The 24952-nt window shown below is 40.5% G+C and overlaps 1 protein-coding gene across 2 annotated transcripts in view; it reads right to left on the bottom strand.

Moving 5' to 3' along the window:
* The window catches only part of PPM1A (protein phosphatase, Mg2+/Mn2+ dependent 1A), a 35742-nt gene extending 11981 nt beyond the window's left edge, over positions 1-23761 (bottom strand). The window contains exons 1-4 of one of the 2 annotated variants that reach the window (XM_074908811.1): positions 23346-23760; positions 7712-8563; positions 5787-5904; positions 721-829 (exon numbers count right to left, since the gene is read on the bottom strand). In XM_074908811.1, coding sequence (XP_074764912.1) covers positions 721-829; positions 5787-5904; positions 7712-8545 — 1061 coding nt within the window. In that variant the 5' untranslated portion in view covers positions 8546-8563; positions 23346-23760. Of the gene's footprint in view, positions 1-720; positions 830-5786; positions 5905-7711; positions 8564-23345 lie in introns of both variants that reach the window. The other variant, XM_074908812.1, reaches the window with a different exon arrangement.
* Between the last annotated feature and the right edge of the window lie 1191 nt (positions 23762-24952).

The following is a 24952-nucleotide window of genomic DNA, read 5'->3' as shown; positions in this document are numbered from 1 at the left end:
GTACCATATGTGCCCAATCCATTTTAACACAGCCCAGGTTCACAAACAATCTTTTGAACCAAAAAGCATTTGGTTTGGCATGCAAACAAGCTAAGCACATTGCTTCCTTAAAGACTGAACACTGATTTCAGAAGCCACAGAGCATCAACATGAACTCTTCAAGGACAAAGCCAGCCTATATAAAGCTGTAAATTTAACTTCCCACTTCTCTGATAGATTTCTATCTGTTTTCAGATTTGTCACAAGCAGAGATATAAAAGCAAACTTTTAGGAAATTACAACATTGCTTTAGCTACAGACAAGAAAAGAAAGCTGCCAAGCAAAACATCATGTGCATATGGATATCACTTCTTGTCGAAGCACAGAACTACATACCCAAGTAATTACTACATTCAGTGCATTATTTTTGCATCTTCAAATGCAACCTCCCACCCAGAAAACCCAGTTAATTACAAAAAACCAGACACACTCAGGCCACCCTTAAAAAACGCTTGGTCCTTCCCAAAACTACAGTTTGACATTTAATTTTAGTAGTGATTCATAGTTAGCTCTGTTCTTATGCTTGTCCTTTTCATTCAGAACAACTGAGTAATAAAAATTGGAGAACAGATCATCACCTTTTGTCCTGTACCCTTCTTCCCTCCCCCCACTTTTAAGAGTGGCCTTACAGTTAAGTTTTGATTTAAATCAAAAACCACATTTACACTGATGTGAACTCACTTGCTTGCCAATTCACCCCCTGGCGGGAGGTTTGGGATGCTCTCAGTTGCTAACGTACGCATCACGTGGACTAAGTCTGGGACTCCTTCACCCTGCTTCTTTATGATCTCTGGGAATCAGAAGTACTTTTTTTGTAAGTGCAGTCCAAATTTAACTTAAAAAGATTGAAACACTCAGTTTTATAAAAAGGCAGCTTAACTTCTGTTAATATATATATAAAAAGATGACAGACCATATTCAACATGGCAATTGTTAACTTTGGTTCCATAAGAAAAAGAACCTGTAACAGATTTGACAAAGATATACTGCTGTTAACATGCACACTGGTTTTAGCAATACACAGCTATCTAAGAAAAGTGGGAAAAAAAAAATCTTTAATGGCTTTTCTGCTATACATTAGATGTAATAGAAGCTGTAATATCTTCCCAACAAAATGCCCTGGGCATGAGGCAGATATTAACATCAGCTTTATCGCTGCAACAGAAGATAAAAGATTATCGCCATCATAGAAAGCATAATATTTTCAAGAAACAAAAGGTTAGGCAGATGAAAAGTATCTCCCATGGCCGTATGTATATTACCCAACACTTGTACCTCACTGCATTTTAGGAACTATTACATGCAAATTAAAAGCCAGGGACATCACATCTAAGAGACAGTTCCATCCTCAACTCAGGGGATGTGTGAACATTGGGCAGTTACTTAAGGCTGATCCACTCCAACTTCTGGGTGAAGAGAATCTGTACTGTAGCCAGTCACATTTGCTAAGAAATTAATTCTTTAACTTTATTCTTAGGCCTGATTTGGTTTCCTTTTTTCCAAGTCATAGGCACACAATTTTATTTGAACTCAAAAGATTTCAGACCATACCACCCCTGAAGAGTCGCTCTTTAAATAGGGATTTTATGAAACTTAAAGAAAAAGCACATTTTTTAAAATGCACTTCATTGGTTTCTCTGTAAACATGAGCTCTTAGAAATGATAAGATATGAATTAAGGCTTGGTGCTGTTGATCTTGAAGTGAATACTGCAGCACACACAGTATGTGTACATACATGCATATATATACATGCACATATGTACATGCACACTACTCCTCATGTAATAAAGCATTTACACAGCTTGAAAAGCAGTTGAAATGCGTCAGTACCACTTTTGAAAAAACTCTAGCATTCAGTTTTTGCCCTAAGTGAGAATTCCAGAATAGCATAACAAATTTTCATTTTTAAATTTAATTAGTGAGATAAAACACATTAAAAGCTTTCAAAACCAACAGGTGACCAGTCTTTTTTACTTTAAAAATGAAAACCAATCATGAATTACTTTTTGTGCACGTAATAGTTTTTCAGGGCTGTGTGTGTTTACAAAAAGCATCAGCTCTATTTTGCAGTCAGGCTGTGTAAATTATTTGCAAGGTACAGTGGAAACACTCTCTAGGCTCTCAACCATTGTCAAACTCTGCAACACAAAGCTTTAAGCTGTTTACTTCAAAACCTACATTTTAAATACATGACACCACACACCACAGACACCTCAGAAACTTGCCATTTTCTCAAAATCTATAGCCAAAATTCTTTTTACCATCTAGTATTTAGTAAATAATCTACCACTCTTAAATCTGAATAAGAAGCAAAGATCTCAGATTTGGTTTGCCAAGTTCCTTTATTGTGCAATTTTGAACATCTAGTAGATTCTACATTGTGCTAGTGCTAAAGTTCTGCTGTACAAAAATAAGGAATTTATAGTTTACCTATACTACACAGTTTCACAACCTGTAACTGTAGTACATTTAACATACAGTCTCCACTAAATGAATACATTTATATTTTGATAAAACTATAGATACAGACTGAATGAACACTGAAGACACAACAAATGGAGTCGGTCTACTAGCTGTGTTTAATTTATTGGAATTATCTTCTTCCAATACATCTTACAACCCTCCCTCCCAACCTTTAATTTACTTTTAAACCTTCTACACATTTTCATGGCATCAAGTACTGGAAAAGTGTACTTACAACCCTAAAATAAATGATTCAAAACATATCTGCTTTTTCATATTCTGAATGGGAATTTCACACAAAGTTTAAGAAAAAGCCAGAGCTTCGATTTTGTGAAAATGTGGGAGGGAACATATAACAGCTAACTTTAAATTATTTATCTTTAGATAGGTATAAATATTGCAAGGATTATCTATTTTGGAATTTTTTATGTAAAAAACCAAGAACAGAAAAAAACTTAGACAAGTTTCTTTTTTGAGTCAACACATCAATAACACATATTAGTGCAAGTAATAGCAACACATTTTGGAATGACTACTTCTACCATGAAGTTCACAGGGTATTTTAGGAGTAACACGGATTTATTGCAAGTAATGGCACAAAGATGCTTCTCCACACTTGCTGTCTCTTCATTATTTGATGTAGCTATGAATCTGGACCACATATATATATCAAAATTAGTAAAAGGAAAGTCCTATGTGGCATAGTAAGTAGAAAACTCTCTCTGTTTTTAAAATCTGAATTGTCTCTCCTTATTCAAAATGACCATCAGTACTAGGTCCTACTCAGTCTTAAAATTTGCATTACTTCTTAACAGTATAAAGATATATTCTGGGCTGAGGGAATAAAAGTACAACCAGAAAAAATGCGCATTAGTAAGCATCAAATCTCATTACTTGATGGACTACACTTAGTACTGAAGTGCCTAAAAATACATAATATGCATTTCCACTAAGTTCCCATTTTAATGAATTTTAACTTTAAATTGGTATTACAGATTAGTAAAATCACTGTAAAAGTACTCTTTGGATTTTCTAGTTCCTTCAGCTGAAGATTAGGTTTTTAAAGTTAAGCACTGCCATTCTTAGAGTACCCTAGGATAACAGCAAGATTATTCACTGTAGTGTTGAAAGCTTCAGTAGCTGCAGCAGTCCTACCTTACTAGCCAATACTGCACTATCCATTTACACCAGGAAACAGTAACTGCACAAGAATTAAGTTAAATATAACAAAGTTAATCAACTCCTGTTCCTGAAGTTCTGCTTTAGTTCAGCCTCTCAACTTCCCTCACCAGTAACAGCTAAAAGGCCAAATTCTGCACACAGCTGATACAAATCACTGCTGGGTTGAATAGTGTTTACTACATATTCATTAATTTAAATAATATCTTTGTGCAACAATAGACAAAAGATTGAGAACAGCTCTAAAAAAGAAGCAAAGACCCTTGAGGGGAAGTACAATGTATTTCCTCAAGTTGTTCAGGCATCGTCCTATTAAATTAATGTTAAAGTGCTTTATAGCTACATACAGAATCCTTCTGCCTCTATGCAAGTATCACACTGCACTCATTCCTGAAATTTTGTATTTGTATAAATGCAAAGTACTGGCAGCCAAATTCCTTGTATGTACCATAATCAAATGCAGTTCCAGTGTTTAGGTTCTCCATTTGCAAAATGAAGTGTCTGTACAAAAATGTCAGCTTTCCTCATCGTAATATTCCTGGGGTACAATGAGGCCAGCTGAAGATGCAGCCAACTCGAACATATTTTCATATTCTAGGTCAGGGTTTATCTGAACTCAGACAAAATATCAAAGATACTAAGGTAATACTTGCCTAAAGTAGGAGAGTTAGCACACTGTAAATTAATGTGTGAACTCACAGCATACTTGTTCATCACCAGTCCTGTGAGTGGGCATACGTAGTAAGATCCTCAAATGCCTGGTGCAAAACTGCTCACTGCTTTGAAAGGGAGAAAGCCATCCAACACTTAACTCATGCAGTGTTACCATGCACTCGGATATTCCTGCTACGCTGTCAAAAAGATTCACACTATTGCTTTCTGCGCACCAACTTCTCCTATTAGGCAAGTGCTAGATTAAAACACAGAAATGTCTGTCTGGACATTTGTTCAGGGGCAGAACTGACGTAGTTCACCAAGACCTTGGGAATGAGGACTTTGAAAAAGGTGATACTTCCTGAAGAAGCAGCTACACAGGTAGTGCTTTAAAATTGCGCATTGATTTGAACTCAGAACTCCCATGTAGGCAAGTTCTCTGTGAAATTTCTGATGCTGAGCTGTGTTAGCTTCATGCAAGTTATGAAGGAAAAAAAATAGTGCACAATATATTCCTCTAACTTACTAATCACTGACACCATAGTCGTGAAGAACTCTACGTATTGTGCTATTACGGATTCTTGGAGCATATGCACAGAACTGGACTTGTAACATATAGGTCTAGAGGAGTCCACTTCAAAAATAGACTTAACCTATGCAAATAATGCATACAGCATGTCTTATGTTTCAGAAAGAACCTCCAAGCTGTGGTCATTTTTAAAATATCAAAAAGCACTATAAATCCATTTTTAATGAGTATTCTTTTAAAGCAAATTGATTTCAAGTTACCACTTTTAGTTAGTTGACCTAAAATACCTAAGACTTGCAGTTTCAGTTTAAAGTTTAAGGACTCCTGAAATAAAAATTTAAAGCAAAATTTTGAAGTTAGAGTAAGATGAGTTTTCAGCTTCTGTTCATCATGAATGCCTAAAGATTAGCTTTGACAAATGCCTGATGTGATTTCAAATAAGTTAGCAGGTGCCTTAAAGGTAACAGTAATCAAGCTGTAACCCTACCATAATAGATAATGAAATATTATGGCTAATTTATACATAAATATATGGACAAATGGCAATCAAATTAGCATCTTCACATACACTCGCAAGATACTCTGATTATTTAACTCCATATAACAGGAACCAGGATTTACTGTTTGGAAGTTAGCGCTGTCATGAGACTCATGAAGAACACCGAGCACAAAGGAATTATTTCTCTGCCATCCTGAGTAATTTTCAGGGCTACAGGCTGCTGCACTTTCATAGCAGATTTTTTCAGGACATACAGCAGGACTATACGAGTGCCTTTTTCAGAGATGTACACTAGATGGCCAGTGGCACTTGAAGGTCTATTAAAAAGCCTGTATGTGTTAAGAGTTTAGTTGTTGAAAGGGGAAAGGGGCCAGGGGGGCTGTTTAGAAACAAAGTTACTTATTTTTTTTTAAATGATCCACCTTCTACTCTGCTTTCCAGGTACTTGTCCAACTCTGCCTCTCTTTTCACCGCCTCTGGCGATACCTTTGGTGCATTCGGAAAACAGATCAATATCACACTCATGTTGTCTCGACTTCCCTGGTGGAAAAGAAAAAATTATTTGAGAACATATACACACCAGACTAAATACACATCAAAGCATTTTACACACAAAAATCCACAAATCATATGGTATTAGAATACAACTTTTACTATTATGGATTAATATTATCATTAATTTTAATTTCCCCCCACCTTACAGAATTCCAGAAGTCTGCCCATTCATTCAGTACAACTTTTAAGTCACTTTGTTCCTTCCTCTTTCATGGTCTAAAGACTACATGGAGCCAATTACAGACAGCCCATTGTCTTTCAAAAACTGACATTACTAATGAGTGACAAGTAATTACAAAGTTGTGTTCCATTTTGTTTTAAGTACTATCCAATCATTTTGGGAAAACAGCTGAATTAGATGGGAAAACAAAACCATTACTGCTTAAAAGCACCAAGTAGGGAGGTGCTGAATTCACACAGAGCTTCCATCTAAAATCAAAGCTATTATGGTGGGGTTTTTTTCCCCTTTTCTTTTAAAACAAGAAAAGTTACAAGTGAGAGAATCTGTTAAAAGACCAGCTGGAAGGGGCCCAGGCCTTTACAAAAGCATTATTTGAAATGGAAACATTTAAAACCCCGACTAAACAGAACCCTAATACTTGAATACCTTAAAATACAAACACATTCTGCTTATGAAAACCCTTTAGTTTACTTTCAATACCCTGTACTCTGGTCTACAAACATGCATCCATATGCTTAACTTTTAACACCAATTAAATTCACTGAAGCCAGCAAGATCAAGAACAAGCCAGTGTTTAAAAGAAGAGTATATGGGCGTATGGGGAGGTGCTGACAGTTGGCTAGTGCAAAGTTACAGCATCCACAAGCCACTGTTCTTCCCCTGGTATTTGTTTTCAAGATTACCAGACAAAAATTGTAAACAAAAATATACGCATTATCAATCTGCCAAAGTGTTGGAAAGCAATTACATTTTATCCAAAAGGGAAACAATGACCCTGTTAGTCATGTGGTAATGTGTCTTGTCTCTTTAGTATCAAGATTGTTGGGTTTTTACATGATGACTTATAGCTTGTCTTTGGAAAATTGTCAAGCTATGAAACTCAATACTTCAAATATCTTCTGTAACTGCACCATCCTGCAACTTATTCATACAAAGTAGAAGCTATTGTAAGACAAAATTACAGATTTGTTAAACAAAACAGTCACATCTTCTCCTACGTGAGCTAGCTTCAGAGCAATATCACACAATACTAAGTAAGAAATACAGTAATTAAACCAGAATAAAAACTAACTTTGGAAGTCAGATCTTCATATTTTACAGTTTGAAATTTTTTATTGACTATATGAAGATCTGACTTCCGAAGTTAAGACTTCAAAGTTCATTCATTCTGCATTTATCTTGGTGTAATTATGACAGTAATGTTACTACTACATGCCCAAGAATGGAGGGGAAGATTAGGGAGGGAAAGAATTTTCTCTAGCCTGATTAAGTCTTAAGGTTTTGTAAAGTACGTTGTAAAACAGAAAAAGGCAGTTATTGTCCTTGGCTTGCCCATAAACTCCCCATCAGCTTCTAGTTTGATCACAATGTATCTGCACATGATTATAAACTCTTCATTAACCAAAACCACCCAGAAAGCCATACTGTTTCTGTTGTGTGTTTGTTCTCCCTCTATCACCATTTTTGCGGGAATCATGGTAATTACTGTCAACAGTCATGTTAACATAAACCATTGGATACTTATAGACTGGTATTAGAACTTATTCTTAACTTGTTCATAAACTTCTAATAGAGAAAATACAGTAAACTTCTTCTCTCAAGTCTGGCTACCTTGTACAAGCAGGTGTCAACTATCTCATTGCAAACTTTCTCAAGGTCATCAGTGACTTCAAGTCTGGATCTTACAAAGTCACACAGCTCTTCATTTCCCATAACATCCCAGATACCGTCGCAAGCCAGGATGATGAATTGATCATCATCTTCCGATCTCTCAATTTCATAAACTTCAGGCTCAGGTGAGACTAGCTGTTCTGTAGGACCTTTCCCATGGACACATTTGTAATCAAAGTCCCCAAGTGCCCGTGAAACAGCAAGAGAGCCATTCACACGCTGAATCATTACAGAGCCACCTGCATTCTGTATACGCTCTTTCTCCAGTGGATTACTTGGTTTGTGATCCTGCGTGAAGAAGTGAACCTTCCTGTTTCTACAAAGCAAACCTCTTGAGTCTCCACAGTTGATGAAGTACGTATGTTGGGGAGAAATCATGACACCCACAGCTGTCGACCCACTTCTGTCTGCGCCATGTTTCTTCTCAGAGATGACTCTCATGTGTTCGTCAATTTGCAGAAAACCTGTTCTGATGCCGCTCTTTACACTTTCCACAGATGGTGGCCCATCTGGCCCTTTAAAATCCTGGTTGCTCGTGATGTGATCTAATAAATGCTCACAGCAGTACTTGGCAACCTGTGATCCAGCGTGCCCATCGTATACAGCAAAAAATGACCATCCATCAAGTCCATTTGGCAAACCAATCACAGCCGTATGTGCATCCTCCATTTCAACTCGCCAGCCTTGCATACTACTCAGACCATAACGAAGCCCATTCCCTTGCCCCTGGGCATTATGCTTCTCCATCTTTGGCTTGTCTAAAAACGCTCCCATGATGACTTTCCTTCAATTCTAAACAGAAAAAAAAAAAGGATTATTAAGATATTTCTTAAACATCTCTTGTTTAAACATCCTATTGGAAACTATTAAATAATAGCCCAAATAATGTTAAGACAGAAATACACAGATATAAAGCTGACTCTTCTGTGTCTCTCGAGTCAAATTTGCATTGCTTTCATCTAATTTAAACAAGGACACTGCTACTACCTGAACTGCACTTTTCCTATTTTTGTAAGTATTTTCAGCTGGTTTACTTGAGCTTGTATTCCACAATCATTCATGGTTCTGACAAAAGCCTCCAGTATAGTATATATGAAACTAGCTTTAAGGAGGACTTGTTAACTGACACACATCTGAACAGCTATGTTCCCTGCGATTACTGAGCCAAGAAAGAGTTCAATGTTTCCAGGATAGTGGCATTCCCTAGATCCCTACCTGCTGGCCACAAAGTCCAGCTCACACTCTGCTTTTCCAACAGTGGTGGAGAAACAAAAGGAAACAGATTAGGTTTTCTTTTGGGGAGGAGGTTTGGGGGGGTTTTGTTTGGTTGGTGGGTTTTTGTTTTGTTGCTTTAAACAGACAAAGTGATCTGAAAGATCAACATGATGCCAGAGCCGGCATAAAGAGGCAACACTGGCTAACTAGGAGCAGGACTCAGAAGGAACAGAGCAGCTGTCCCTTTAGGCAGCAGCAAGCCATTAGTTTGGCTCAGCCATCTTGTGAAAGCTCATCCGTAGATTTTCAGTTAAATTACGCAGCAAGCTTCTCAGATGTCTGTGCTGCAGATTTACTTAAAACCTTAATGTATTCATGCTTCACTGAAAGACAACTGCCCCTGACAAGTCTAAGGAAATCTGTTTGAAAATAAAATCACGAGTATTGTAAATTCATGCTTCCTTATTCGAGTCAGACCAATATACTGCACACCCTATCCTCCTCCACCTCTCATCACTGGGATGTGATGCAGCAAATATTCATGCTTAAGAGAATAAGAATTATATTTGCAGGCAGCGTAAACTGACTGGTTTATCTTCATGGCTTTCACACCCTAACCATTCAACCCACCCATCTAATCCACATCAGTTTATTTGTGCATTCATTATTAAAAAAATCATACAAAATAGGTCACACATTTTACATACTTGCAAATTCTGCCCTGGGAAGCATCAAAGAGCGTGCAAATCACTGTTATACAATATAAGGTAATGGAACAAGACTACGAGCTTTACTGTTTGAAGATGGTGGATAAAAATTAACCATGAAGTGTCTCTAAAACAGATTTTACCTGAGGCCCCAACTAAGCAGCTGCACTAACAGAAAAGTTAGTAAACTACAGGCTTTAGAAGTTTTTAACTTAGATGTGGAATACATTTGATCAGATTTCTAAGTGATAACATCACTTTTTACTAGCATGCTTTTATTGCAGTACAGCTCTAGCTGTGACACTATATATCCAACATTTCACATTGTCTTTTCCATCCACTACCAACCTTTCTAAAACATCTGTATGTGTTAGAATAAACAGTTAAGAAATGTTTATATTTGATCTCACCACAACAGTGATTCAATTGTGAGGCACAGGGACTGGATATCCACTCTTTGGCTCACATGCTTTGTTAACAGAAACAAAGCCACAGATACTTCAGCTGTAGGGAGAGAGATGTCAGCAGCAGCACACCTCTGCTTCCTCTCACCCTAGCCGCTGCTCTTAAATTCTGTCTCTTCTCTAGCCAACACAAAATATTGATGCCCACGCAAACTGCAACTAACCAACAAAATATACAAGACTGGTGTACACTATCCTAAGCACATGCATGAGGTTCACATTACTGCAGTTGCTAGGAAAAAAATACGACTTAGACTTTTTTATCTTCACATGCAAATCTAGTGAAGTCAGAGTGATCAAAATAATCACAGAATGCTGTCATAAATCAAATGGGGAATTATTTTGCAGAATAATAAACTTTTTATTCATTCCACGATAGCAGAGTTTAAACTAATGCCCAGCACTTTCTATTGTCAAAGAGAAAACAGAATGCAGATATTCAATTATTTCACCTTAATTTAGAGCTTAAAAAGCAGAAACTGCCCTGACAAATAACACATTTTTGTGAAGTATTTTATATTATTACTGTGTTTAAACCAAAACGAAATAGAAAAGCATTAGAAACAGGATACAGTTAAACTGACCACAAGCACTGTCAAATTCAGACCAAAAAAAGCTGTTTTCCTTCCAATCTCTCATATTACAAGGTACACAATATTCAGAGTTGTTCTTTGGAAGCTGTTTGTCCCTATCAGTAGTTTGTCATGTAACCCACAATTAACAATACATACAGACAGGTCATATGCAGTTCTAGCAACTCATACAGAACGCTAGCACACTTCAAAAACTAAACAAATCCACTCTCCATTCAAAAATCAAGCTGCCTTATCCCTCCCCAGAATGTAAACTGAAAGCTGTTGCTATTCTAAATTAAGCCTTGTAGGTGAGATGTTGACACACGATTCTTCAAGGGCGCGAGCTACCCACCATAGATGCGAATACAACCAGACAGAAGGATAACCACAATGTGGTCACATAACTTCTGCTTAGGAAATTATTCACAGCCCGTAGCATAAAGTAGTCACCTTCTGAAAACTGCAATAACAGACTGAAGTTGCCTTCCTTGCAACACTCTAGCTAATCATACTTCCACCAGAATGCCAGTCTAAACTTGTACGAGAGTAAGCCAGGTTTTCAAAATTCTCACTGTATCTGAAGGGAAAGCATAGTTTACTTGTGGATAGAATGAGTATGTCAAGCCTTGAGTTCTTCCAGAATTTCAATTCTTGTTCAGAAAAATTTGAGTTTAATATGACCAATCTGTGAATTCTTATGAAGCAGTGGCTACTTGCTACTTCTCCCGCCACACCCTTATACATGGCTAAAACCTGAAGAATTTAAAGAGTCTCAGTTATTAAAAAAAAAATAATCTTAGTTTTAAAAGAAGGTACACACACATGAAAAGGCTGACAGAAGCAAGCCATGCCTCTTTCCTGCTGAAAAGATCTTTTAGGTCTGTTTTTGAGTCCATATCTATGGAAACATCTTTCACACATCAGTGTTTACCTAAATCACTAGTACGTTCTTCATTCTTTCAGGAGGTGGTTTGTGCACTATATTGATTAAGTTGGAATGACACTTTTACTTAAGCATGTAACTGTACACAAATCAGATTAACCTATAGCAGTGCAAGCACCCAAGTTCTAGCATGACTTTGTTATGTAATAACACTGAAGAGAGAAATCAGACCCAGATCAGTCTGCATCCATGATGTGCAAAAAAAGCAACAGATGCTGAACATGGTTTAACTTAGCCCTTTCTTACATTTCTTTAGTCATCTTTCTAAATAGAAGTCCTCCTCTTACGACCATTATTCTCCAAATAATTACCCTTCCCCTTTTTAACCCAGACACACATTTCTGCAATCACGTTAGAAAACTGCAGTCTCATACCAGGAGACAGAACCAATCTGCTATGCTGGAAGCCTCAGCTTTCAGGATGCTTGAACAATACGTACTAAAGGAGACAGACATTCTTCCTACTCCTATTCTACAGCTTCTCTGGGCAACTGGTTCCAGTGTTTCACCATCCCCATCATAAAATTTCTTCCTTGCAGCCAATTTAAATCTACCCACTTTCAGTTTAAAACCACTGCCCCTTGTCCTGTCACTACAGGCCCTGGTAAAAAGTCCCTCCTCCCCATCTTTCTTATAAGCCCTCTTTAGGCACTGGGAGCCTTCTCCAGGCTGAACAACCCCAACTCTCTCAGACTGTCCTCACAGGGGAGGTGCTCCAGCCCCCTGAGCATCTTCATGGCCTCCTCTGGACCCATTCAAGCAGGTCCATGTCCTCCTTATGCTGCAGACCCCAAAGGTCTGGAGGTTGGGTCTCATGAGAGTGGAGTAGAGGGGAGAATCCCCTCGTTGACCTGCTGGCCACACTTCTCTTGATGCAGCCCAGGACACAGTTGGCTTTCTGGGCTGTGAGTGTACATTGCTGGCTCACAGTCAGTTTTCCATCCACTAATTACCCCCAAGACCTTCTCTTCAGGGCTGCCCTCAATCCACTCATCACCCAGCCTGTATTTGTGCTTGGGATTGCCCCGACCCACGTGCAGGACCACATCACAGTTCCCACCTCCGTATCAGTGACTTCCATTAGCTTCTCCTAAAAGAGCTTTCTGCAGTCAAAGTTCCTGAGGTTTGGCTATCAAGAAAGAATAGAGAGGGTTCTGAGCAAAACTAAATGTGAAAACGGTCTCCTATGCATAAAAAGGTCTATCCATCTATGAGTGCATCTAAACCATGACTTCTGAAATGCTGATTTTGTGGAGGTCAAACTGAAGGACAGCCTCCACAGCAAGTACACAAAAAACCTCAAGTTGCAGTTTGCAGACAGAAAAGCAAGAATACTTTACAGGGCCTAGAAAAATCAACACAAATAACAAGATCTTGGATAAAACACAAGAGTGCCAAAATTCAAAGGACTGCAGCATTAGAAACAAAACTGAAATAATGAATGGAGCATGCCAAAGAGTCAGTAGCTAAACTCCTTGAAAATAGACACAACTGGAGAACAGAATGGCAAAGAAAAGGAGGGTAATTAGTATACCAGACCATGGACAACCATGGACAACCACAGATACATCACTGGAATGCATGAAATCTCTTTGCCCCTTCATTTGTCCCTCAAATTGTGCTATCCAGAGAGCACAACTATAATGCCTTCTGATACACAGGAAAACAAATTTTACTGTTTTGCTATTTGCCTATTCATTTGCATGAAGGTTCAAAGAAAGATAAGTCTTAAATTGTTCACAAAGGATTGTTACGTAGTTCCATGTACCCTCATAAGAATATAGTTTATTTTTCCACAGAATTCAGACAAGGATTTGGTCATCTTGTCCAAGAAAACTAACCGCCCCCATCTGAAACTTGTACTTCAACAATATGTAATTTAATAATCCCTTTTAAACAATGTTCAAGTTGTATTCCTTCCACTAGGATAAGCTGCTTATATGAACCACACTGAAGTCACAGGCACTTGTTCAAACTAAGCTGAGAAATGTCCCCGTACTCTAATTTCCTGGAACAATTCTCCAAGTGACATTACGCCCTGTGTGTTGTAATGAGCACCATAAAGAAAGATTACAACCTTTACTTGAACTACAGACTCAGAGCAAGTCACCAAATTATACAGACTGCTGCTGAATAGAAAAAGGGCATTTGATCACTTCAACTCCAATCTGATCTGTGGTACTTTTTCCACTGCCTTAAGCATGCTGGATGAACAGTCAGCACGTAATTGTGAAAATGTGGAAACATTTCAGAAGTCAGCGCCTGTTGAATTAAAAACTAACAGTACATACTGGATGCCCCAAATCAATTAATGTTAACAAACAACATGTCAGAGATCATCCCAGGGATCAGAAGAATGACTAAAATAAAACAGAACACGCAGATGAGGAGACATAATTACACCACAGTCATGGGCTGAATGAAGTCATGAAAAAGCCTCTTGCCAATGAAACTATTTAAAAACTATTGGAGGCTATATGACTGAGTTCTGGCACTCACAGTTCAACAACATCAATAAAGTACTGAAAATTACAGTTGAGGTCTCTGAATGTGTACTTTCAGACACAAGAATACAGGGCCAACTAGGAGATCTGAATTATCTACGAAACAAAGGTTTAAAAAAATACAGAAATAGGGTTATTTTAATAAACATGGACTAAGACACAATTTCCCCACCAGAATACTTGCTTCTTGGAGATGCAACTGTAGTCTGTGTTATATTTTAGTAAGACAATTGCAAACAGAAGAACATAAGAAGAAACTACCCACAGGTGAAGAATGCTTGTAATTAACTATTTTTTCGTTTAGGACAGATGTAGGAGCTATGGCATGTGGCAGACAAAGGGAACAGGGAAAGGTAGACAGCTGGAAACATTAAAGAAAGTAAAGAGAAATATCAAAGCTCTCAAACAGGCCTTCAGACAGGCAAGAACATCTATACATGGACAAGTGAGAGACAGGGCAAAAAAATCCCTAAAGATAAGCAAGTTAATGACTCTGTGTATACAAGGGAAAGTATGAATTGTTTCAACCTTTCCCCACTTACCCTCCCTCTCTCCCTGTAATTAATATGCAACAGTGATTACAATTACAACTTCATACCACAGCAGAAAACACTAAATCACTGCATCTCCGATACAGACATCTATGAGCTCTGACCTCTTGATAGCAGGTCCTCAGGCACTGCCATTTCACTGAGCTAGGTTGTTCTGAGAGTCATTTTTGTTTTTAAACATAACTTCTCTTTTGCTTAAAATCCTTTCTCCTTGCTAAGAGCTGACAGCCTTTCTGAATGCCTTCCTGTATTAAGCAGCAAAATATTCTATCCCACTTGTTTTCCTATGCCAATTTATTTTTTGTGTGTGTACAGCCGGGTAGGTAGGATTTAGGAGAGAACTACTAAAGCCTCCAGCAGTCTTCTGGAACATGGAAGGTAACAATTTCTAAGTTAACACCCTCCCTCCAACATCATGTTTCAGCTTTTTCTTAAAAGATCTTTTTTTGCTCCTACCTACCTTTCCTGCAGACGACTAAACCCGTTTCAAGGTTTAACTAGAATCTGCTATTCTTAATATGAATGTACATAGGTTCTAACACTCTCCAAAGGAGATGTATGTAATCTGATTTTTGAAAAAGAAACCCCTGGACATCAAAAAAGATAATTCATCTCACTAACAAATTGTTCCTGCAGAATTTTGAAAGACAGTGATGTAGTTTTAAGATGTCTTTATGGAGTTGCTTTCATTTTGCTCTATGGTCAGTTACTGAAGAAAATAACTTCTTTCCAGAATCACTAGGATGACTGCTGGGAGAAAAATCACTACATTGATTTTAAGAGAAGATACAACTTGCATCCACAAGTACCAGTCACTCATCAAAATCCTAACATGACTGGCACCCTCGGAACACAGTTAAGGTAATATTTCGTGGCCCAGACAGAATTCTTGATTCTTTCTAAATATTTTAACTACAAATTAGAGGTGAGAAAGCATAAGAAATAAAAAAAAGCCCAACTAAGCAGCAGTATCAAAGTACTAGCAGCTCAATCACTATGGAAAACTGTGTAGACAACCAAAATGGCATTAACAAGTACTATGAAAATCAATGAGGTAGCTCTGCATAAATTCATATGCTGCTGTCTGAACAGCATGAGAATGAAAAAACCAAGGTCCTTGCTTGAAAGCATTAATAAGCAGAAAACATGCCCATGCTGGTGTTTAGTTCAGAACCTTTCTGGTTATACTTCATTTTCCAAAGATTCTTTACTTAGAAGTGTTGGAAGATAAACAAAAGACACCCATTTCAGTCACAGAGATTAGACAACTGCTTTGTTAATAGCACACAAACTCCTGCAGACTCCAGCCAAAATTCAAAGGCCCATTGAAGCAAGCATTGTAAAAGGAACTGGAAGATCCAAGAAAGCTGCAGTCTATGTAGACAGAAGTCGGGAGAAAGAAAGGCCTTGCTTCATTTTATATATCAATGAGATGCAGTAAAATTCAAATTTTTTGAAAGATCAAGGCAAACAAGGGAAAATAAGAATTCCAACCAAACTGTTCATGTCAGAGCTATGCAGCTATTCCAACAGAAAGAAAATATGGGCAAAAAGGAAACAAAAAGATAACACAGAAGAATGAGGTTACAGTAAGTCATAGAAGTTGAATTACAGATTCTCCAGTATTTGTAATACCAAGAATGTTCTGCCACTGTCATCTACTATCATAACAGATTACTACCCCACTCCTAGACATTGTGTGCCTAACTGGCCATTCTTACTTGAGTACAAGCCACTGAATGTCCAAGAATTGAACAGATTTGAACATAACGAATGCTCCAAGTAACACCTAAAACACCCCGGTTCTTTAGATTTCATTTTTTTGATCTCTCATTTGCAGCTTGAAGCCTCAGCATCTTCGTTCACTGCTAGTATTATCAACCAAACAATACCTGCCATTAAAAAAAAGCTGATTCATAAAGGAATGTTTTCTTTAGTGGAAGAACCACACTGTTCCACTGCTATTTCTGTGTCAGAAAAAAAAAAAAACAAAAAACAAACCCCAAACAAACAAAAAGCATTTGCTTTTTAAGTTCAGCTAAACCGATTCAGAAAGATCAAGACAATTGGGAGTCCTAGCCCATCCTGCCACTACCCAAAAGATGAAAGTGAAGCTATTGGGTAAAAGGCTTCTTAGACCAGAATGACTTATCAGAATACCAGGACTTTAGGTTGTTCCAAAATCACTGGAGTGAAGTCAAGCTACTGCCAATTTGTCTTTGTCAGTGTTTTAGCTGAAGTGATAAAATAAACTAGGAAAAAGATGCTACGCAGAAAAAGGTCCCAATGGGATTATTTGCTGAGACTCCAAAAACAAAGGGAGACTTGAATAACAATAATTTAAAAACCAGCAAAACATCAAATGCACTAATTGAACCATTTCTGAAATACAACAACAACAAAAAAATCGACTCATGCATGCTCAGCCTTTCTCTCATCTGTTCTGATGGTCAGGAAACTGCCACTTTTTTAGTTACCATAATGTGGTAGTGTTGCCTGTGGTAATGTGTACAAATTTTATAGAATCCCACCATCCTTCTGTCATACTGTTTCACTGATAACCCCACCACGCACATATTAAAATCTAAGTTAATAGTCCTGTACACCTTAAAGAAAATTGAACACATGAAATCATCACACTATCTCCTCTTTAAGTTTTAGTCTTTTGAGACTCAACAGTTGCTCACCAAGGTCACTGCTCTCTTTAAAAAAATATGTAAAGCTTTCTAACTTCAGATCTTCCTAACTTCAAAAATAAGCATCAGCCACCTATTTCTGATTTGTCTTATGAGTAATTTATCAATATGGAAGAATAAAACCCAAGTGAAAATGAAGTTTATACAGTTAGTACTTAGGAGTAAAATGAAAATAAACTACTTAAGAGAAAATACAACTAGTATGCATGCGCCCAATGATTAGATGATGATGTCTGCATGAAGGCCCCAAAATTTCCTGTTTAGCCAAGTACTCAATATTAAGAAGCAATTCAAAGATACATAAACAGTTTCCCAGACCCTTCATGTTATGTTAAAATAGTAGTGGGGCTCTAATCTCATCGACATTACCACTATTTTGGTAAGAATACAGCAGAAACATTATACAAGACACTTTAAACCTGATGACTACACATGTGAACAAAATGGGAATAAAATAGGAAATGTTCTGAATTGTACAGCTGTAACCTGGCTTTGCTTGCAAGGAAATGACATCAAAGCTATGCCAGAAGCACATTAAGACCTAGAAGTTAAATCCTCAAAGCTTAGGAAAAGCCAGAGTTTGTTCATTTGTACATACACAGAGCTTTTATTTACAAAGCTATTTTGCCCTCATATCCCCAAGCATTTCTATCTCATTATAAGGACAAGGATAGAGGATGACTACTGCAATAAAGTAGATTTTTTTCCCCCCAAGACTACATAAAAATATAAAAAAAGAAACCAAGGGAAAAACCCTGTTGTTTTAGCCTTTTATGCAGACAGTAACCTTCAGGACAGAAGGCTCCCCTCTGAGGATCCCACTGATTACTGAGTTCACTTCTCACTATCGGTGCAGAGTTGACAGACCTACCCATGATGAACAAGGCAGTGAGGTACTCTCCTCAGTCCAAACTTGAGTTCACTGCATCTCTAAATACTCTGGTCATCAAATGAGGCATTATCAAATTCACCTGTTCTTCAAAATACAAGCAGTGCTAATGCCAGCTCCCTAAGTTTATAGGGCCTAATTCAGCAGTCTACAAATGCTTCTATACAGAGAGAAGCAGAACTAGATTTTTAAGAAGGGTCTGTTCAAACACTTACTATGATTGACTGGGGGAACTAGAAGATTATTTACCAATAGAAACTGATTCTTTCTCCATGAAACGTTCCTACAATTTAATACTAACCACCTACCTGCCCATGTTTTTCCACATTCTGCACCCCTTTCCAAACACTGGGTTTTACTTAACATAGTGGACAGCTGGAGAATTCCTTAAACTCATCTCCAAACACAAAGACCTTAGGCATAGTTCACACAGTTCTTGGGGCTACTGCATTGTTGGGCATTTTGTAAGAAAAAAATACAACAAAATTTTATGCACAAATACCTGGTCAAGACGAACACTGACTATCATTCAAATTCCAGATCAAAAGTACAACTGGCAGTTAAAATGAATTGTGTGCATAGATACAGAAAATCCTTCAAGTTACAGCTGAGACCCAAACATGAAAGCATGTTTCATCCTCTAGGTCACAATCCAGCAAGGCATTTAAGCATGAGAGCAACAGCATACATCTGAGTAGGCCCACATAATTCAGTTGCACGTGGCGTATCAGCATAAGCACATTTAAGTGCTTTATTTAAACCGCAGCTATCAGAATACAAGTCATGTTACACTTGAGTTTCTTGGGTTTGTAAACTATTATCTTGGAAGACTTTAGAGACCTTTTTATCTACTAAATATTCCTACCTGAACTGAGAACTAAGATGTTAGCAATAAAGAGGCTAATGTACTTTTTCCTCTATGTGTAAACTGCTAGCATTTCTCTACATTTCAGTATTGAAGCCTGATTAGCCAGTTTGGATTTTTTCTATGTATCACTCTTAGATGTTCTTTTGATAGTATACTGCTATGAAGTTTACACTCTAAACAGTAGAAGTGTACTTCATTAGAACTATTCTGTAGATGAAGGAAGTTTTTATTATGTTTTAGCCATAAACACCTTTTTAGAAAAGCTGTTAAAAAAATCTGAGCAACTGTTTCACATATTTATAAACACATTCTGTTCTGTAGACTTCAGTAGCAAGCTGAAATATTAATTTTACCTGTACGTGAAAAAAAAAAAATTACAACGAACACCCAGTATAACAAAGACTTGTTCAGTTTAAACACAAACAGGAAAAAAAAAAGGAAGAGACTTGACAGACATCTGTAACTTAGTATTTGGTTTAACACAGAGCACAGTTTAGCAGATAGAAACATAGAAAAGCAGAGCTTATAGCATTGGTTTAGCAACAGTAACACTCAGCTGGATATCACCTCTACCCAGGAACAAAACCCAAGTTTACTCCCATGGTTATCACACTTGCTTTCTTCTGCCCTGATTACAGTTTCCTTTGTCTAAGCATTCTTCCTAGTCTTAAGACTCAAATTATTTACTCCAGCAATATTAAATCTTAATAAATCCTAAACTGTTTATCATGGACAGACAGCAACAGGAGCAACAAAAAGAAGCTACAAGGGGTGGTAATGCTATTTCCACTGTGATCCACACCACATCACAGCTCAAATACATGAATCCTTCTTAAAACAACATCTTTATGTGCTGGCTAATGGAATGTACATAAAATGCCATAAAAGCCACATAAAATGTACATTCCCTGGATCTTCTAGATATCCTAACACCACCGGCATTTTTTCAGGGATTACATATTGTTTCCATGGACTTTATACTTTGTAATTTGTCATTCTTTCAATGAAGAGCATTGTAGTTTTAAGCATGTTTAAATTTTACATTATTTTTTATCCTAGTATTTTAAACTTAAATTTGGATCACGTGACTAAAAATACAGATCAGTAATAATTCAGCAACAAAGTAGTATACAAAAAGAGCTTTTCAAAAGAACAAATGAAACTATGGGTTACATCATTCAGAACAGTTACAGATGATACACCAATGTTTCCAAAAAACCCATAAAAGCAGGGTATGATCTATGAGAAAAGAGGAGGAAAAATGACAAAGGGTCACATGGAATACTAAGAATAAATGTTTGGCTCAGGTGTAGCTATGCTAAGCCACTACTGTCTTGACTTCAAATGCTGTTACTACTCAAGTCTTTAAAATGAGTTACAGGTTTGCAGAGACAAAAAGAATACTATTATTTTATAGTACTTTCATTCCAAAACTTACGTATTTAATAGCAGAATTTGTGCTATTCAGTCACTTAATTGTAATGCAGTTCTGCTTAGCCAATTATGTAAAAAAGTATTTTAACATCAGAACAGCACTGAACATGTAAAAATTAAGTCAATAGTAATGTCAATATTTTAGTAAGAAATATGCGCCTGTTAAATGACTTATATTTAGGTCATCTTGTGAAAGCAGCTGCTTTATATTCCCCAGTTCCACTAAAAAGGAAAAGTGCAATAAGATCTCTTATTGACAGCTGCATTCAAAAACATACCAGTTACATAAGTTTGCAAATTATACTGTGCCAGAGTTAAATATCTAAGCATTTTAACGACAGTTCTTAAAACGCTATCTCAGCAAGAATGACTCAACTTCACTGCATAAGCTGCACTCCAGATAAGAAGCAACTAGCTTGATTTTATAGAAAAAAATTTTTGTATTCTGCTTTAATTCAAATTGCACTGAGTTCTTCTTGTTCAGACCTGCAAGCTTCACCAGTCATTTGGCATTTTCATCTCTTCTCCCCAGTTTCAGCAAAAGTATCTCAAGCTTACTTACAGACAGTTAAGTAAATACTTGGAAAACAGGTATAGTTTTCTACTGTACCTCAAGGGGAGAGATTTACCAGACAACCACTAACCAAAGGACTAAACCTATAAACCTTGTCTGTATAAGAGAAAAACATGGTTATGCCAGAAGACTGTGATAGTACAGACCAGCTCTCTCCAGTACAAGCTACGTTTATCAGAGGGTTTTATCAGTTATCTACGTCTGTGAGGAAAACATTAATAACTGGAATGATGCATCAGCAAGTCTTTTACCCTTAGCTCAGTCTCATATACAAAAGGTAGACCCAGAAAGGCCTGGATGAGAAAACTTTAAGAGCAGCTGTCCCTACCCCAGGGAAAAATGTTGGTACACCTATCAAAACTGTTTTCCTTCAACACCTTTCCTTTGATTGCTACTTGGGATGGATAAGTAACAAACATGTAGAACTTCCCTGACCCATATTTTGTCTCCCCCATCCCCTGTCTCTGATGTTATTCATGGGAAAACTATGAATAGTAACAGAAGGGAAGCTATAAGAGGAGAAATGCGGGTAGGACTTGCACAATTCTTGGGTCATTTGGCAATTCACACAGGGTCCTGAGTAACAGCAGCCGTCTTGCCTGAATTCCTCTAGTGCTTCACAAATCCTGCTTCAGCCACCTAACCCCTAAAACAGCACATGTACGGGCTCAGAAAAGTGCTACACGGGCTTATATTTGGAAAGTAATTTCCCAGAATCACAAGAGTTAGAACTTCTACTTTATACAATGATTCTACTTACACTTGATGTTAAACATCACAATCTAAGGAAAACATATCACCTACCCTCAAACCTACTGCCCTCAGGATCTAAAACTGCCTTCTGCTTAAAAAATTAAAAAACTCCTTTGTACGACACACAGGACCTTAAACCTTGAGGTTACCACACAGGCCGCCTGAATGACCAGCACTTTCTCATTTGACAAAAGGTACAACTCAAACAAAAAATTTGTTCCTCACAAGCACCACTGTAAACTTAAACGTTAGTTTTGCAACAACAAAATCTCGCCACAGACATAGCAACACTGAAATATTTCGATTGTACTGAATAAATACAAATATATATCGAACAGATGTCCGCAAAATCAATTCTTCTGAAACTACTAACCTGCAGCCAGTCTTAAAGCTGTATCATATCTACTATAGTACAAGGTAACGTAATGAAAAGGTTAGACGTATGCTCGGAACCTCTGGCATTTAACACACAAGCCCAATTATCCAGTACATCGCTGAACAACTTTTTAATCGAGGAGAGCCTTTCCTTCCATCATACTTTTAACATGCACGCTATGACAGATCACAGATCATCAGCACAACCTTTGCTCACGACATTGTTTTCAAAGGCAGCGAAATCCCTCTCAAACTTTAAACGCCTGAAAGGCGTTGGCAAGGGAAAACCGCCCGCTGCATAATAATGTCACTATTTGGGGAGTGCTTGATGCTCCGACCCTCGCTAGGGTGGGGTGCTTTATAAATAGATGCGTGTTGGTTTTTTTTTTTTTCCCCAGTGCCGTGCCCCAAGCGTTTGGGTGGCGATGGGAGAGGAGGCTGTTTATAGCCATTATTAAATGAACTCTGAATCGGCCAAGAAAAGAAGGGGGGGAGGGAGGGAGAAAAGGAAAGCTGCTGCTACCTGAGCCAGGCCCCAAACCCTCTGTTCGCCTTCCTCCTCCCTTTCTTTGCCCATGCCCAGCCCCAGGGGGCTGCCGTGCCACCCCCCACCCTTTCGCCAAGGCGCCTGCAATGCAGGGGCTGCGCAGCGGAGCCCCGCGGCCAGGCCACCCTCAGCCCCGGGGCGGGGAGGGGCGAGGGGGGGGGCTCCCGGCAGCAGCATCCCAAGCCGGCTCGCACCCGCGCCGCCCCCCTTCCCATTTCCCTCCCTCTCACCGCCCCGACCTGGTACCAGCTGCCGGGGATGACGCCTCGCTCCAGGCCCGGGCTGCAGGAGGAACGACCCCCTCCCCCGCTGCCGCGGAGCCGAGAGGGCGCGCAGCCCCCCGCGCAGGCCACCGCCGGTTGTTTACAGGCCCCGGGGCCCAGCCGGCCGCGGCCCTCCACCGCCCCGGAGTCGCCCGGCCCCGCCGCCTCCCCCTCACCCCGGCCCGCCGGAGGCCCCGCACTGCGTAGCGGCACTTACCCCCCCGGCCGCGGCGGACGGCGCCGGCTGTGGCGGGCAGGGCCGCGCTCCCGAAGGTGCGTGGGGGCAGGGAGGCCGGGGGCAGGCGGGGACGTCCGCGGTGGGGCCGGCGGGCGGGCGGGCCGGGGGAGAAGGGGAAGGAGGGGGAGAAGGAGGAGGAGGAGGGGGGGGGGCACCCGGCTGGCGGCCTCGCCTCAGTTCATTCACAGGCGACGGCTGCGGAGGGCGGCTCTCTGCCCAGGGGGAGCCCAGCGCTCATCTCGCCTCCGCTCCTCGACCCCCCCCTCCTCGCTCGCCGCCGCCGCCCCCCCTACTCCTCCTCCTTCTCGACTCCCTCCCGCCCGCCCGAGCTCCGCGCCTACTCGCGGAGCGTCGTCCGCCCCCCCGCCTCTCTCCACACACACGCACGCACTGCGCCGCCGCCGCCTCCTCCTCCTCCTCGCCGCCTCCTTCCGCGCAGGCGCTCCGGCCGCCGCCGCCGCGGCTCCCCTCCCCCCGCCGCGGCCACCGCGCGCGCGCCGCAGGGGAGGGGAGGCGGGAGCGCGCGCGCGCGCCCCCTCGCTCTTCCCCTCTTCACCGGGGGGGGGGGGGGGGGGGGCGTGCGCACGCGCCGGCCGACCCTCCCCCGTTAAAAAAAAACCAACACAAAACCCCCAACAACGACAAAAAATAAAACCCAAATCGCCGCTTTTCAGGGCTAAACCCCGGCTCTGGCGTATCGGGGGGATGCCCGGATGTTGGGGCTGGGAGCGCAGCGCGGGGGGGGTGACCCGGGCGGCGGGCGCGAGGCCGTTACAGGTATTACATCACCCCCGCCCCGCGCAGCACCGCGCATGCGCGGAGCGTGTGGGAGAGGCACGCGCTCGGGCGGGCGGTGAGAGACGTCATCGGCTCCGCCCCCTTCCATGAGGGGGAGAGGCCGCCGCCAGGGTGGGCGGGGCCTGCGCCGCCTCCCGCTGCCGGTCCCTGAACGCCTGGGGCTCAGTGAGGCCGAGGCCCCGGCGGGCTGAGCCGCAGCGGCGTGGCTCGTCCTCCTGGGGAAGTGAGGGCCGCGGGGAGCAGCGCTTCTTGCCCCTCGGCGGGGACGGGCTGAGGAAAAAAAAAAAACCCAAAACAAAACCACCCTGCTCGTGTCCCGTTCCCAAAGGCGCGGGCAGGCGGCACGGCCGTAGGGACACGCTTACCCTCTTACCCGCCTAAACCAGAGCCCTGCAGGCTTCCCCGCTGAAAGCACAACTGCTGGCAAAATCAGCAGCGGATTACCCGTAATGAACGCATAATGGTTTTAATAATCCCATGATTTTCAGCTACCCTTTGATGAAGGCTGGCCTGTTGACAAAAGGGAGCGACTCCCCCCGCCAGTCTGCAGGGAACAAATTCGGAGGACAAGCTATTAGACAAGCCTCTATTTTGGCTAATAGGGGGGAAGTGAATGTGGCAGGGCTGCGGGAGAGGATGCTCGGGGAGGCTGAGGCGGGAGCGGGGCCTGGCTGGGTGAGGTGACTCCGGGAGGATCCCTCCTCCGTGCGGCTCATTTCAGCAAGCCAGGGTTAAATCACGGGGCTGCGGGGGGTTGAGATGTGGATGCGAGGAGGAGTGCTTTTAAA

The sequence above is a fragment of the Athene noctua genome, chromosome 6 (assembly GCF_965140245.1).
Source record: "Athene noctua chromosome 6, bAthNoc1.hap1.1, whole genome shotgun sequence".
Classification (NCBI taxonomy): domain Eukaryota; kingdom Metazoa; phylum Chordata; class Aves; order Strigiformes; family Strigidae; genus Athene; species Athene noctua.
Note: the sequence above shows the minus strand (reverse complement) of the source record. Positions and strands in the feature narration are given on the sequence as shown.